The sequence below is a fragment of the Podarcis filfolensis genome (assembly GCF_964270895.1).
Source record: "Podarcis filfolensis genome assembly, chromosome: Z".
NCBI lineage: Eukaryota > Metazoa > Chordata > Lepidosauria > Squamata > Lacertidae > Podarcis > Podarcis filfolensis.
In genome coordinates, this window is record NC_139617.1 from 4483419 (window position 1) to 4500799 (window position 17381).

The window sequence follows — 17381 nt, forward strand, 5'->3', positions numbered from 1 at the left end:
ATAGAGAGAGGCTTCTGAGTTCAGGTAGGTGAGAGGTGGGAACCTGACAGAGGGAAACTTGTTTGGCTGAGAATTTGAGGCTTTGGATTCTCAAAAACCACAGCCTAATTGCTAGGCATTAAACGTATCATGAACTGTAGTCTTTAACCAACTGGGGCGGGGGGCGGGCTGGAACTCTTCCTGCTGTGCCAATGCCACCTGCAGTCCTTGTTAGGCCTTCATGATGCTGGACCTTGAGAAAGGAGGGTGGGTGCAGAGATCTTGGGCGAAGGTTGACCCGGTGACTTCTCTCATTCCAGGTCTCACCAGATGTACTACATGTTTGGCTTCTTGTTCTTAGTCTTTATCATCCTCCTGATTACATGCTCAGAAGCAACGGTCTTGCTGTGCTATTTTCATCTATGTGCCGAGGTAAAACTGACCTGCCACTTCCGTTGCGAAGCTTATTATGTTGCTGGACGGGAATCAGCCACCAGCTGGCAGCATCAGGGAGGCTGAGCCAGTACCTGCAGCTTGCTGGTGCATCGGTTCCCCATTGTGTTGGAAAGATTAATGCATGTTGTGGCTGCCAGCTGTGCGTAGTAGACCTGCTGGTAGGAAGGGAAAGTAACTGATGCTGTGCTTAGGTAGCCTGGATTCCTTTCTGTGGAATAAGCAGCTTGGCTGTGAGGGCAACTGTTTAGGAGTAGCGGCAGAGGATAACACTTCTGCATGGTGGCAGTAGGCCAAGATGCCAAGGGGTGGGGAGTGAAACTGAGGATCCCCTCCCTTTCTATTTGCTGTTGCCAACGTAACAGACTGCTGCAGCTTTCAGTGCCAAATCAGTCTTTGTAATGTATCATCAAGATGCGATTGCATCTGCATACCAGCTGGAATTAAAAAAACCAAAAAGCGTAGGTTGTTGTCCCCTTGTTACATTTGCCATCTTTGTGTCCCGTTCCCTTGCTAAGTAGCTCCATCCTGAAAATTACTTTTTATCTAGGGCTCCATGAAAGCCGTAGTTTAGCTAGTCAAAGAAAGAATTGCAAGTCTGGTTGCAGATCCCTTTGGGATCTTGCCCCTAACTAAAGGGAAGAGAGTGTAATGGTGACATTAGTCCTGAAAGTGTATAGGCTTCGTGATGATTTTGAAAGCCAAAGGGGTGGACTGGTCAAAGCTTTGGTGGATTGCACTAAACTCCTCCCCATGACCTGTAGGAGCAGCAGAAAAAAAGTCATGCAAATGTATGCAGATTGTGTAATATAAAAGTGGTGGTGTTTTATCTTGGTGCTGATATTAGTGGCGGAGTCACAGAGATGTTGCTTCGTTATGCGGACAGTCTATAACACTCCATTCTCATACTTGTGCTAGACAGATTTTGGGGGCTTAGGCAAGCTGCAAACAGATGCCTTGTGGAACAAGCTGCATTGAGTAAAGATACCTGAGGCCTGCCATGCAAATAAGCTCTTAAGTGTACGAATTAGTTTCAGTTTTCTAGATAACATGGGTGAGCCACAAACTGGGTTCTGAATCGTTTGTTGTGCACCTGGGCTGAAGAAGAACAGCTCTTTGGTCAAATGGCACTAGGCTGGGGGGTGATCAGCTTTTTCTCTGTCTCTAAAATGTGCAGGCACACATCTCTCTTTTTCACCCACTCACCCAAACTTACATGCAGACACATTCCCACAGAGAAAGACGCGTAGGCACAGACTATTCATCTCACCTCTCCTTTGCAGCATTTTGCTCTCATGGCAGTGTTGATGTGAGTTCTCTTGGCTGGTAAGATGCAGCAACAGAACAGTGTCAGGAGGAGGAAGAGAAGGGCAAACCGAAGAAGCACCTGATTTTGCAGGGGCTGGCAGGCCATGGAAGCGGCTTGGTAGGCCAGATTTATCCTGCAGGAATTTGTGAAATAGAATTCTGGGAAACAAATCTAATAAAGCATAGTTCAGACTAGTAAGTGTGGACATGTGCAAGGACAGCTTAAGGCTGGTCCACTAAATAAACATGGGAAGCATTTTTGGGGGGTCTTTCATGCTTTCCTTGCCTCTCAACCTCTTTTGATTTGCCTCTAGGATTATCATTGGTGGTGGAGGTCATTCTTAACCAGCAGCTTCACTGCCGTCTATCTCTTCATCTACGCCGTCCATTATTTCTTCTCAAAACTTCAGATCACAGGAACTGCCAGCACCATTTTATACTTCGGATATACAATGATCATGGTCTTGATTTTCTTCCTTTTCACTGGTGAGTCAATTTCTCAAGTCTTTGAGCGTCCCAGAGTTGGGAGATATGTCTTATGTATAGGAGCATATGCGAAGGCACCTTGTACCAAGCTAGACTTTGGTTCCATGCAAGTCAGGATTCTCTGCCCTCTGCCTTAGGTGAGTTGTCCTGCCTGTGATCTTTTGAACAGGAGGTGCTATGGACTGAAGGTGAGGCCTTCTGCTTGCAGGGTTCATACTCTACTACTCAGCTGCAAGCTCTTCCTTTCTCCCCCACCCCTGGTATCTTAAAGTCCCAGTATGGCAGAATATGGGCTTAAACAGCCTTCCCTATCTGGTCTACAAAAGGCCAATGGTCAGCGATGTTCGCAGTTGTAGTCTAAAACATAGGAGTATGGGTAGGATTAGAATGTGACACATGGGACCCACTCAGAGCACAAAGGCATCAACCACCTTCCCAACATATATTTAAAGCACAGGGCTTCCACCAAAGAGTTATGGAAATCAGTCTGTTAAAGGTGCTGAGAGTTTTCAGGAGACTCCTATTCCCCTCGCAGAGCTACAGGTACCAGAATGGTTCAGCAACCAATCCTTCCTAGGGAACTCTGTGAGGGGAATGGGGTGGGGTGTCTCGTAACAACTCTCGGCGTCCTTAGCTGCAGTTCCCAGGATTCTATGGGGGAATCCATGGTTGTTTAAAGTGGTGTGATACTGCTTTAAATGTTGGGTTTGAATGTGGCCATCATTAATTCATGCATTCCTGGGCCATTTTATTCCGGATGCTTTCTTTCAGAGTATTACTGTGAGGCTGTGAATGCTCTTCCGTCATATAAAGGGCTCATTCAGCACTGAAAGGAGTTTTCTAACATTCACCTGCCGGTAATCAAATGCGCACATTTGCTGATTTCTTACTGTACGTGTGAACCAGGACAATGTGCATTTGAAGGGTGGATCGAGCTTACACATGGATAGAGTATTCAGGGAGCATAACATGATAAAAGTGAAAAAATAATAATTCTCCAAATTCTGCTAGAGTCATGTTTCTCTTGCTATTCATGACACAAAGAGTCTTTTTGGCACCTTAAAGACAAATAAAATTATCAAGTTTTTATTATGATATTTTGAGTCTTTAAGGTGCCACAAGACTCCGTAAAGGCTTTTGGCTGATGGCAGAGGTAGAGTGGGGCTTTAGCTCTATGGCAGAGCATTTGCCTTCCATGCAGAAGGTTCCCAGGTTCAATCCCTGGCAACTCCAGGTGGGGCTGGTGGGAAAAGCCTTTTGTCTGGAAAAACCCTGGAGGGTTGCTGCCAATCAGTGTAGGTATTACTGAACTAAATGGACCCAATACTGTAGTCTGAATCTGTATAAATGTTTTTAAAAATTTCTTTTGAATTTTTTGTATGTGGGGGGTGGGGGTGGGATGGATGTTTGGTTGGGCTTGGGGAATTTTTTTGATTTTGATGTTTTTATAATTTTTACAGTTTTTTGTTTGTATTGTTTTATTGGTTTTGTTTGTTTGTTTGTTTGTTTAAGGTGTTATTTTGTTCTTAAGGGGAGGGGTCAGGGCTGCCGGGGAGTGGGTCCCAGCCCACAAAATGGCTGGGGCATGTTCCACAGGGGGAGATGCACTGGGACAACCGATCTCAGTGATCACGGGTAGGAGGAGGAGTTATGCTAAGACTAGACCATGTCATTACAAAGGAGGCAGGTTTAGCCATTGTCTGAGGACTATTCCTGCCTCTGGGTCTGGTCCTGATCAGATGGATACTAGAATCAGCAAGGGATACCCACAATACCTGAAGGTGCTGCTGTGCAATGCCAGGTCAATGATACATAAGACCGCTGCCATCCATGACTTGATCATGGATGGAGGACTTGACCTGGCGTGTGTAACAGAGACTTGGTTGGATGAAGCAGATGGGCCTGTCCTTGCCGCTGCTTCTCCACCAGGTTTCTCTTACGCACAGCAACCCAGGTCATGTGGGCGGGGAGGGGGGGTTGCAGTGATTTTTAGGAAGTCATTAGTTTGCACCAGGCGTCCTATTGGGAAGACCCAGTTTTCCGAGTGCATGTTCTGGAAGTTGGGCAATAGGGGCAGTACAGGATTCCTTTTGGTGTACCGACCTCCCCGCTGCACCAAGGATTCCCTGCCCGAGCTGCTTCAGGTCGTGGCGGATGTTCTCCTGGAGACACCTAGTTTGGTCGTCCTAGGGGATTTTAACATCCATGCCGACACGACCTTACAAGGGGCCGCTCGGGACTTCGTGGAAAGCATGGCCTCCATGGGGCTGTCCCTGAATAAGTCTGGCCCAACCCATAGCCGCGGACATGCCTTGGACCTGGTGTTTACCTCTATGGATGTTGGTGATCTGACACTAAGTAAAAGCGAAACGAAAGAAGTGCCATGGTCAGATCACTTCCTGGTGCAACTGGATTTCTCTGCGACCCATCCCCTCTGCAGGGAGGTGGGACCAATTCGGATGGTCCGCGCCCGCCACTTAATGGATCCAAATGGTTTCCAGAGAGTGGTAGGGGATGCTTTATCCTATGTTGATGGCCTTTCAGCTGATTCCCTGGTGGCCCGCTGGAATGTGGAGTTAACCAGGGCTATTGACTGTTTGGCTCCGAAGCGCCCTCTCCGATTGCATGGAGCCTGGACAGCCCCGTGGTTTTCCACGGATCTGAGGGCAATGAAACAATCGTTGAGATGGCTAGAGCGCCGGTGATGGATAACTCATTCCGAATCTGACCGGACACAGGTTAGAGCTCAACGTCGAGCCTACCAAGTGGCGATAGCGACGGCGAAGTAGAATTTCTTCACCGCCTCTATTGCATCTGCAGAAAACAGCAGCAGAAGACTTTTTAGGTGGTTCACAATTTAGCGGAACCACCTGCAACATCGGGGCCCAGTACGGGCCACATGATCTCCTGCAATGATTTTGCAAAGTTTTTTGCAGATAAAATTGCTCAGATTCGGGAAGAAGTAGACTCCACCGTGGGAGCAGGGCCGGGGCGGGAGAGTGCTAGAGCTTTGTCTAGTCAAGTTGCGTGGGATCAATTCCAATCTGTTACCTCCGAGGATGTGGACAGGCTGCTTGGACGAGTGAAACCAACCACCTGTCTCCTGGATCCTTGCCCATCCTGGCTTATAAAAGCTAGCCAGGAAGGACTGGGCGATGGGCTTCGTGGGGTGGTGAATGCTTCCCTCCGTGAGGGAGGCTTCCCAGACCCGCTGAAAGAGGCGGTTATTAAACCGCTTCTTAAAAAACCATCTTTAGATGTGACCACGATGGCCAACTATCGCCCAGTCTCAAATCTTCCATTCTTGGGCAAGGTGATTGAGCGAGTGGTTGCTGAACAACCCCAGGCACGCCTGGAAGAAGCGGACCATTTGGATCCCTTCCAGTCGGGATTCAGGCCTCATCATGGGACTGAAACTGCCTTGGTCGCACTGGTTGATGATCTCCGGCGGGCTAGGGACAAAGGTGAGAGCTGTTTCCTAGTTCTGCTGGATCTCTCAGCGGCGTTTGATACAATTGACCATAACATCCTTCTGGACCGTCTTGAGGGGCTGGGAGCTGGGGGCACTGTCATACAGTGGTTCCGCTCCTTCCTCCTGGGCCGTGTTCAGAAAGTGGTGGTGGGGGATGAGTGTTCAGACCCCTGGGCTCTCACTTGTGGGGTGCCTCAGGGTTCTGTCCTCTCCCCCATGCTTTTCCACATTTACATGCAGCCGCTGGGAGAGATCATCAGGAGGTTTGGGCTGGGTGTTCATCAGTATGCGGATGATACCCAGCTCTACCTCTCTTTTAAATCAGAACGAGTGAAGGCGGTGAAGGTCCTGTGTGAGTGTCTGGAGGCGGTTGGAGGATGGATGGCGGCTAACAGATTGAGGTTGAATCCTGACAAGACAGAAGCACTGTTTTTGGGGGACAGGAGGCGGGCAGGTGTGAAGGATTCCCTGTCCTGAATGGGGTAACTGTGCCCCTGAAGGACCAGGTGCGCAGCCTGGGAGTCATTTTGGACTCACAGCTGTCCATGGAGGCACAGGTCAAATCTGTGTCCAGGGCAGCTGTTTACCAGCTCCATCTGGTACGTAGGCTGAGACCCTGTCTGCCTGCGGACTGTCTCGCCAGAGTGGTGCATGCTCTGGTTATCTCCCGCTTGGACTACTGCAATGCACTCTACGTGGGGCTACCTTTGAAGGTGACTCGGAAACTACAACTAATCCAGAATGTGGCAGCTAGACTGGTGACTGGGAGCAGCTGCCGAGACCATATAACACCGGTCTTGAAAGACCTACATTGGCTCCCAGTACGTTTCTGAGCACAATTCAAAGTGTTGGTGCTGACCTTTAAAGCCCTAAACGGCCTTGGTCCAGTATACCTGAAGGAGCGTCTCCACCCCCATCGTTCTGCCCGGACGCTGAGGTCCAGCGCCGAGGGCCTTCTGGCGGTTCCCTCATTGCGAGAAGCAAAGCTACAGGGAACCAGGCAGAGGGCCTTCTCGGTAGTGGCGCCCACCCTGTGGAACACCCTTCCAGCAGATGTCAAAGCGATAAACAACTACCTGACATTCAGAAGACATCTTAAGGCAGCCCTGTTCAGGGAAGTTTTTAACGTGTGATATTTTAGTGTATTTTTGGTTTCTATGGAAGCCGCCCAGAGTGGCTGGGGAGGCCCAGCCAGATGGGCGGGGTATAAATAATAAATTATTATATTATTATTATTATTATAAGGCAGCTCCCTGTGTTCCTACTCTCCCTTGCATAAAAAAGCAAACATGGCTGCTCTCCTGGAAGCTTTCATTAAAGGGTTTTCTCATCCTTGCTTGTGGCCTTGCAGAAGGATTTCTTCTTTAGCTGTCTTCAGTCGGATGGAAGTAGAAAGCGAGTAGGATTTAATCTCACCAATTTAAAATTATTAGTAAGTAAATATGGGAATTGGTGTTCCCAGCTAAACCCTTCTTTAAGTCCACAGCTCTGCAGGCAAGTTCCAGATGGCCCCCCTATAATTTACCCCAAATAAATTCTAGCATTAAAACAAAAAAAGTTTTAATTCTGAACTAAAGCAGTATGCTAATGCCTGTCTGGGTTTAGCTTGGGTTAGCTGCCAATTTCAGTTTCGCTTGTGTGATATAAATTGCTAGAATCAGAAATATCCTTTTCATATAGGAAATGATAATTGAAATTGTCACAGCTGCTGCTGAAAGGGATTAAAATAGTCAGATATGTCGGCCCTGATCTCCTTGATATGAAGGGCAGTGAGGCTTAAATGTGCCGTGGCAAAGTTTACACCTGTGTGTTCTCGCGTTAAGGTCTGGTTTAGATGTCATGTGCCAATCACAGTTTGGAGGCTTAGGAACATATCACTTTGCTTGCTTGTTCTAGCCCTCTGAGTGCTGATATTGTCTCCAAACTGTGGCTTGCAAGCCCACTTTCAAACCACATTTTTGAATCATGGCTTGAAGGCAATTCCTGGTTTGCACCGTTGGCAAACCATGAAAAAGAGGAGGTAATCAGCTTGTGAGAAGGGAGATGGGTGTGTTCCTTAACCTTCAGACTTTGGGTTTGAGGTTTGTACCCACCGAAGAGTTGCAGTCTGACCAAACGAGTACCATGGAAAATACAAAGCAACCATGATATCCAGACCTCTCTGTTTTGCCTTCTGATCTCTCCCCAAAACATGCCCCCCCTTGAGTGCTTTTGCCTGGTTGGCATGTGTCCTTGAATGATAATGATGTCTCTTGCTTGCCTGTAAGAGGGGGGGTGAAGTGTGTGTGTGTGTGTGTGTGTGTGTGTGTAGACCTGTGGCTTGCATGGGTGGAAAATAACTTACTGAACTTCAGTAAGTTATGTCCATTGTTCTGCCCACTTTTGCATCAGGTCCAACCCAGCATTGCTATGTGGCTCCCAGAAAGCTGATGTATTATATTTATATTCTGCTTTTCATTCCGATGCGTCCCAAAGCAGTTTAAAAACAATCAATAGCAATAACATTATAGAACATCCCACGTACAGCATAAGTTGTATACAATAATCAACAAATAATCGGTGGAACAATTACAATCCATAAAACACTGTTAACAAAGCAGCAACTTAAAAAATGGGCTAAACATCAAAATTAAAGCAAAGTTCATATTATATGATGAACAAATCAATACAGCATTTGTAGTCTATAAAACAACCTTAACAAAATAGCACCCAAAAAATAAACTAAGCACTGCTAAGTTCATGCACACATACTCCGGAGACTCCCCTTCCAAAGGTTCGTCAGGCTGGAGGTGCAGCTGCACAGGTGAAACCAACCACCCCCTGATGGCAAACAGTCTCTAACCCCTCAGTTCTTCCTCTGGAAACAGCTCCCTTATGAAGGCTCCAAGGGCTGGAGGGCAGAGCAAGGCAGGTGGGGAAAGCCTTTACCTGCTGGCCAACACTGAGTCTCTCACCCCTCACAGCTGTTCCTCCAGTAGCAACACCCTCCTGAAGGTTCCTTGGGCTAGAGGGTGGGGCAAGGCAGATTCTCCTTTAGGGTATGTGCCTTCTGGCTGAAAAAGGTCCCCCACCCCTACATTATATGAAACTTTCTTTGCTAAGGTGTCTTTCATCCAGCATTGTGTCGTTGGTCTGGTCTTAGCATCTCTTTGAAGTCTCAGGGGAGGGGCTTCCACAGCTCTGTGGCTGCCAGGATTTGACCTGGGACCTTCTAAAGAGCAGAGCCCTGTGTCATCTTGTGCAATAGGTCTTTTCCTTGCTGCCAGTCAGTGATCCTAACTGGGTTCCCATGCCCAGGCAACAGGAACCAGAGCACTGAAGGAGAATGTGGCTTGGTGGTGCTCTACCCTTCCACCGAAGACAAGTGGTTTTATGAGTGAGATGGCAGTGCCTGGATTTGTGTGTCTGACTCTTCACCCCTCTCCCACCCCTTCTGGGCCCCTAGCTTGGGTGTCTTCGGGGCTCCCCCAATAGCCCATGAGGGTAACACAGGACCTCGTTGTGCTGGCCTAATACCATGCTGCTTCTTGCAATTATTATTTCTGTTCTTCTAAATTTGTAGCTAGCAATTTTCAGTATGATTCTCCGGGTAATAATATGGTAAGTGAATGGGTATATTTTGTGCAGGGATAGCTTTATGATTACTGTCCTTCTTACGTGCTTGGACACAGAAGAAAATGCTGCATTTAGTTGGAAGCAGGTGGCTACTCTACACCCTCTGTTTTGTGATCATCATTTTCACATGTGAGTTCATGCCATTTTCAAAATTGAGTTTTGATCTCCTGGGTAAATTGTGTTTAGAATTCCAGATTCCGAAAGCAGCCCCCACTGTGTGGCGATTGAAAGCGGTATGATGTAGACAGTTCTTGGCTGCAGAAAACCAATGTGCATATACACACACACACTCTGTTGCCAGAGTGCAGGATATATATTCTGTTTTTTGCTTTCTTGCAATTGGCCAGAGCTTTGAGTTCTTCTCTCTCTCTCTCTCCATTAAATGCACGTTTGCGAAGAGTCAGGTGCAATACAGTATAGACAGACTCATTTCAAGTATTGCGACATTACCTAGGAACATAGGAAGCTGCCTTATGAACCATTGGTTCCTCTAGCTTAGTATTGTATACACTGACAGGCAGTGACTCTCCAGGAATTCAGACAGGAAGTCTTTCCCAGTTGTAGCTGGAGATGCCGGGGATGAAACCTAGGATCCTTTGCAGATACTTCACCACTGAGTTATGGTCATTGGTGGTGGGGAACCAAGAAACACACTCAATATAAAAATGCAGCTTTTCTCCATGTCAGCACAGAGTACTTCTATAGAGCACATGCAGACTGGAAGTAGCTCCTGATCTGTTTCATTACTGACATATGGTGTTTAGAGGAGGGGGAGAACAAAAGATCAAAGAGAAGAGGTTGGGATGTTAGTCTGAGCATAATAAAATGAGCCTGCATGTTGACTAGAGAGGATGCTTTGGCTTGTGGGTGGTGGTGGTTTGAAACATCCCATCTAACACTTTTACGGCAGGGCAGCACTTCAGTGAGCAAGGCTGTTCCTCCATCTGTATATAAAATTGGGGAATGCAGAGCGACCGGCAGTAAAACACACATAGTTAACTTGTGGGATTTTCTGCCACAAGACTATGGCAATGACCACCATCTTGAATAGCTCTAAAAAGGAATTACTTGTTTTATTATTAACACCTATGTCCCACCTTTCCTCCAGGAAGCTCAAGGTGGGGTACATGGTTCCCCCCCATTTCATCTTTGAAACAACTCTGTGTGGTGGGCTAGGCTAAGAGGTCGTGAACTTTGGGGCTGAGTGGTGTTATGAACCCTTGTCTCCCAGGTCTTCTTCCTACTCTCGAACCACACCACCATACAGGCCTACATGCCTATCATTCCGTGGAGGAGGAGAGGTCTGTCAAGGTTTATTAGTCATGGTAGCTGTATGCACCTCTGGGTGAAGGGTCATTGTGCTTTCTTGGTTCCCGGGAGGCACCTGGTTCTTCACTGTCGGAAATAGGTTTTTGAAGTAGGTATGCCTTTGGTCTGATCTAGCAGAGCTCCTCCTTTGTTGTTAATGAACTCTGGGCTGCTTATTTGGCAAGAGTGATGTGCCACAAGTTTGGAAGTACATGTCTGCACACCCAAGGAAGAAACAGTCCTCACTGCGCTGGACCGTCTCTGAGTGCCAAACATAATGATTCTATGACCAGACTGGTGGGAATAGGGTTGGGATGTTTCATTAAAAAGCCCTCCTAACATATATACACGTGTGTGTGTGTGTGTGTGTGTGTGTGTGTGTGGCTGTATCCAGTGCTATCTGCGTACTACCACCAAGGCTCTTGCACTAGCATATGGGTGAGTTGCAAAGCTGTGCAACAGAGGAATAAAATGCAACTCTTTTGCTAGCGTAAACTCGTTGTGGCAACAGAGTTACCAGCAACCAGCTTGTCTGTTCTCTTGCGCAGCAGCGTTTCATTAGTGCAAAGCATTTCTCCGATGAAACAGGTATACCACTGAATGACTTTAACTTACTGCTGTACTGGATACAACCCATAATCTCATGCGTGCTCACACAACACCGAGATGTAACGGAAAAGGGAATTGACTGACCTCGTAGCTTGGCTATAAACACTGTGCAGACATTCACAATTCATATGCATACACATGAGATTTCCAGCCGAACCTCACTGGGATGTATCCTGCCCGGTGAGCCTCTCCTTTTTGTGTGCAATGTCATGCCCTTTGCATTCTTCGTGCACTCAGAGCTTCCAGAGCTAGTGACGGAGGCTCTGGCTTGCAAAATTTTGCGGCAAGAGATACATGAATGCTGTGCCCTTTCTAGAAGAAAGGACACTTTGGACAAACAGGCTGCTACAGACATTTATTAGAGTGATGCCTGTAATGCAATAAAGGGGGAGGGAGGGGTGTAATCCAGACAAGATTATGAGGAAGAGAATCTGCTACCAGATGTGTGCTTGTCTTTCAATGTTGTGTTTTAATTAGAGAAGTGGTCCCTGTAAATACATGGTTTGGAAATAGCTGGTTCCCTCCGCTCAGGCCTGTAACTAGAAGGCATTGCCGTCTACATCACCAGAGTATTTCACGAACCCCTTGTTCAGTGTGGTGCAGTGAATCCTCCAGTTTAGCTAATGTTCCATTGAGAAAAGTGTCCTCTGTAGATTTGCAGAGGGCGGAAGTGCAGGCTGGACCATTAGGGCAAGTGGGACGCTGCCCCACCAACTTCTGCCTTTTTACCAGCCTCCACCAACAAGCAGTGTGGGTAGTCTGGGTGGCTGTCAGTTTTGTCTTCCTTAGCCTCAGGTTTCTCCTTGTGGAATTTAGCAGGGAGGAGGATGAGGACAAAACCAGAAATAGCTGGCACCAACTGCCCTTGGCTCTTTCTCCACCCATGGTTAGCCTCCCAGCCTTCTGCCCTTTCAGTCCCAAGACACTTCACTCTCAGGGGTAGCAGCAGCCAGAGATCAACAATGGAGGAGAGAGCTGACTCACCTCCACAGCCACTGGAATTCCCCCTCCTCTCGAGGAAGCAGGCATTTTTGCACCTCTGGCCAGCAGAGGGAAGACTGCCCTGTTCCACCCCCTGCTGGCTGGCTGACTGAGAACCCACCTGGGCTGAATCTACCAGGGGAGTAGGGGCTGACACTGCCCCCTTCGTAGGGAGCGGCATCAGGGAGAGGCAAGCGCCATCCCCATAACATTATTTTCTTTGGGGATGGCCTTGCCCTAATGTTTTAAAATGTTTAAATTTGTTGTAACTGCTTTTTATCTTTTTTTAAAAAAATAATTTGGGTTTTTTTATTCCTTTTCTAAATTAAGGGAGGTAAGGTGTTCCTGGAAAGAGAGGAGCTGAAGAGAGCAGGGGAAATCCCAACTGCAGTGGTTCTAGGCAAGGGGGAGATACCATGTGTGGGGCAAGCCTGGTGAGGGGCACAGGCAGTTAGTGGCTCCCTCAAATCTGGGGAATTGTGGTTGTCTTATCAGCCAGCCCTCAGGTCTGCTGCTGTTGATCTGATTGGGAATGAGGAGGCCGATCTGGCCTGTATCACTGAGACTGAAGCCGTGTGGAGGGACCTCAGCGTCCAGGCCAAAGCAGGTGGCTCAGGACATCATGGTTGCCACAACAAGCATGGGGCTGCTCTAACATGTCATTGATCCAATTCATGTGGCAGGTCACACTCTGGACCTTGATTTCCTGGCTGGGCAAGAAGAGGGTGATCTGAAAGTAGAGAATATTGACATCAGTCCCTTGTCATGGTCACACCACTTGCTGATGAGATTTAGGCTCTCAGCACACACACCCCCCCCAGTGGTGAGGGACCTATGAGGATGGTCGGCTCTCAGAGTTTGACGGATCTAATGGTTTCCCAGATAGCCCTGGGGGATTTCCTAGTTTGTTTTTATTATTATGAATTTTGTATTTGTTTTTGGCTGAAAGGCAATGCACAATTATAATAATAGATATCAACCACTGGAGGGGGACTTAGTTGCTTCATGAAACTTAAATTCCATCTTCAGGAATTCCATATTTTCTTCAGATAAAGAACAAGAACTCCCTTACTGGTGAGAGCAAGTGGTTCATTTATTCTAGTATATTCACCTCTGATAAATCCTACTATCTAGTGTTCCATAAAATGCCATATAAGAGATATGTGGTGTTCTGCTCTTAAAAGGTGTTCTTCTCCTGATAAGGCCTTTTTTTCCAGGCTTAATTTTTTTTGGGGGGAGGACATGAGCAACTTAATGGATCTCCTCTCCGCCCCCCTTGTGTTGTCTGACAAGCTGCACAGAGTAGCCTCCTTGTTCTTCACATCGTTCTGTAACCTTTAAGATAGGAACCCTTCTGACAGTTTACTATGAGCTATCAGAATGGTATTTTATATTCCATAAAATGCTTTTATTTAGGAAAACATCCTGTTTCGCTTGGTGAAAGCTACTGATAATGCAAAACAGCCTTGTCAGCCAGGCACTTTTAAGTTGGATGTTAGAGGGAGGTTGGATTTGGACAGCTACCTCTGTAGTGAGAGAGGTGCGTTGAAGGGTCTCTGTTTGCAAAAACACGGGGAGTGGGGAATGCAGCTTTGTTCTTGACCTGTGTTTCCAATTATTTCTTTTGCTTGCACTAATTGATCACAGGTTTTGGTGTTGGCAAGGACGGCTGAACTTGGATAGCTGAACAGCTTTATTGAGTTTCCTTCCAGTCACTACCGTATCGCTAGATCGCTGGCGTTGTGGTTTTGCTAAAGGAGATCTTGGTTTGCAGTAATTCTGCAGTGGTGGAATTCTGACCTTTGCTCTTTACCTTGATGGAGCCTTTGGAAGCCACACTTTGACTTTGAGTCCAAATAATTAATATGGGAATGCCCATTTTATTATTCACGTATTAAGATCCACAGGCTCTCTGGTTGCTCGAACTTGTCTAAATATTCAGCTTTTTTGTTGGGAATGCAATATGTTTATGACATAAGACACATTCTACTGGATCAAGCCAATGGCCCATCTAGTCCAGCATCCTGATCTCACAGTGGCAACCCAGATAAATGCCTGTGGGGGCGCACAAGCAGAACCTGAGTGCCAGAGCACTTGCTCCACCCGCAGTTCCCAGCAGCGGATATTCCAAGTGTAGGGAGCAGATAGCCGTCGTGACTAGTGGCTGTTGATAGTTTTATCCTCCATGCATTTGTCAAATCCTGTTTTGGTGGCCATCATGATCTCTTGTGGAAGCAAGTTTCATAGTTTAACTTGTATTGTTTTGGGGGGAAAACACTTCCTTTTGCCTGCTCTGAGTCTTGCAGCACTCAGCTTTTCTGAGTGCTGCGTGAGTTCCTAATATTCTATAAGGAGTAAAACTTTTATCTTATCCACTCTCTCCACCCTATGCCTGCTTGAGTTTATATTGGAACACCAATAGACTCTTGGCTGTGTTTTATTCTGCTTGAGATGGTAGGATCCCAAGGGAGTTTGGAGAGCCTTGGTCCTAAGGGAGGCTTGAACTGTCTCATATGTGAGGAAGTGTAGTTCTGGGGTTCCATCTAAATTTCTTCAAGGAACTACCAGGGGCGAGAGGAGAGGTTACCTCCCACCCCAAATCTACCCCTCCCAGATTCAGTGAGTGTTCTTAGCTCAGAAGGTTATAATGCACCCATTACTTCCTAAAATAAAAAGATAGGTGTATTTTATCATTTTAGAAGAAAGCTGTGCTAGATATCCATCCCATTGGCAGCTGGTTGGTCACTGTGAGAACAGGATGCTGGACTTGATGGGTAACTGGCCTCATCCAGCAGGGCTCTGCTTATGCTCTTATGCTGCCCTCCCCCAGTTGTTTAGGACTTTAAATATCAACAATGAAACCTTGAATTTGGCTCTGTAGCTAATAGGTAGCCAGTGCAGATCTTTCACCACCAGTTCAATATGTGTAAAGTCTGTCGGAACATCTAGGAACTGGGAATCCCCCCTTTTTTTTAACTCCTAGATGCTTATGTGTGCATGGGGAGTGTGTGTGTGTTTATGTGCCCTCTGTCTGTCTAACTCTGCATCTATCCATCTGAGGATCCCTAGAAAACAAAAATTTTAAATGTGAGATCCGGGAGGCCACAGAGGTCACACTAGCGCCAGATAGGAGTGCCTCACACAGTGGGGAGGAGTGAGAATTGACTGCAGACTGGAAAGACTTTGAGATGTCAAGCCCATAAAGGAATTAAATATCCTTTTGTGGCTGGCGTATGATCTCCTATCAAGCGCAGTAAATCTGCCGTCCCCCCACTGTTTGAAAGGATGATAGCTGCAAACCCTGCGGAAGAGGGTAATCTGCAGAACATAATAGCAGGCTGTGGGAAAAAAGGCCTTAACTGGGGAAAAAGAGAGAAGTGGCAATATGAGGGGACTAGAATAGCAAGCCAGGTGTGTCGTGGTGGTGGGGAAGAGGGCAGCAGTGCTTGCAGGGGGAGAGGGTCGGGGTGAACCCTTTTATTTTTCCTTTGTAAGGGTGCCTTCTTTTGGTTAGCAGCAGCTACTGACCTGCCTAATCTGCATGCATGCATAAGGATTCAGTTCATAAGGAGGTGCTCGCAAAGCCATTGTGCTTCTCTCATGGCTTGCTATCTAGAAGGGTGTATGGGATGCATTTGCGATAGAGATAGTTCGTTGGGAAATGTGAATGTCTTGGAAACAGGCAGCAACCAGAGTTTATTTCTTAATATTTCTTTCCCCCTCTTAACCAGTAACACCCCCCTCCCACATCCCTAAAAACAAGGCAGCTCAGAAGAGTGGCCACAGATGCAAAATTTAATTAGTAAATTTTAAGTGGAATCAGAATGTTGGCATGCCTAGCTCAGTATTGTCTACCCAGGCAGTGACTCTCTAGGATCGTAGTTACTGGTCTCTCCCAGCCCTGTCAGGAGATGCTGGGGGTTGAACCCAGATACTTCTGTGTGCAAAACAGATGCTCCATCCACCACTTGAGCTATGTCCTTTCCCTGAAAAGAATGTGGGATAGGTCGTTGTGTTCTTGCCATGTCCACATATGGTGCAAAGAGCCATCCACCTCTGTACAGGGTGGCAAGGGAGTTGGGACCCAGTCTGGTGTCCTCTCACCTCCGTCGTTGTGCTCCTCTTTCCAATGGATTTGTGCTAAGCTGAATACCTGCAGAGGGACACCTGTGTGCACCTAGCTGTGCATGAGCCCTTGATCACATGGAAGATGCATGCATGAAGACTGTTGCACACACATAAGCACCTCTTGGCAGGCATAACTAATCAAGCTCAAGTGTGTCCAGTAGGGCACGTCTCCACTCCCTCTTCATGTTTGGTGTATACCTGGAGGGAACACATGACATGAGCATTGCTTTGTAGTTATTTGGAGTATTGGAATTCTGGCTTTATGCTCAACCATGGTAGACCTCAGTGCGCATACTGTTATTGGCATCCATTTGTCTTGGGAGACAATGGAAGAGTGCACCTTCAGGGGTAAAGTCAAACTGTTGGAGAGTTACAGCTCCTGCTGTGGCTGTAGAGACTGACACAGGAGAGAGACATGTGTTGTTGCAGGTGGGGCAGATGAAGGGGCCTGGCTGTGTTGCTGCAGATGCACCATGGCATTTCTTTTCTCTGCATTCCTCCTCTGGTCACTGCTATGGATGCACAACTTGACTGTCTCCAGGCACTGCGGCCATCTGCAAGGAATTTCCACACAGCAGGATTCATGTTGCAAGCCTTCATGTCACGTTTGTAACATAGAGTCGGTGCACAAAGAGGCGGGCAATTCCATGTGCCTCCCAGGACTCTGGGAGCTGCTTTATTGCAGTTGCTGGAAAATGCAGGAGGAGAGAGTTGCTTTTGCACTCAGGCTCTGCTTGGGGGCTTCCCAGAAGCACCTGGTTCATCAGTGTGAGAACAGGATGCTGGATTACATGGACCACTGGCCTGATCCAGCAGGGCTATTCTTAATGCTCACAGAACACTATGAGTCCAGAATGATTGACTTGAGTCCTTCTGTCTCCGTTCTCATAGTGGTGTACTGTACATTCTTCACAGCTTCCCAGAAGTGACTCTGGGTAGTGAGTCGCAGGGTTAGGCAAATGGCATTGCCACTGAGAAAATGTTGGGTGAACAATACAGTGGATATTCAGCTTGGATTTGGCTGCTAGGTTAACAGGAGTTT

The 17381-nt window shown here is 47.2% G+C and overlaps 1 protein-coding gene across 1 annotated transcript in view; it reads left to right on the plus strand.

Annotated features, from left to right (window-relative positions):
• LOC310754093 (transmembrane 9 superfamily member 2-like) overlaps positions 1-17381 on the plus strand; it is a 53978-nt gene that overhangs the window by 35574 nt on the left and 1023 nt on the right. Inside the window, exons 15-16 of the mRNA XM_083595609.1 lie at positions 300-411; positions 2055-2226. Coding sequence (XP_083451735.1) covers positions 300-411; positions 2055-2226 — 284 coding nt within the window. The remainder of the gene's footprint in view (positions 1-299; positions 412-2054; positions 2227-17381) is intronic.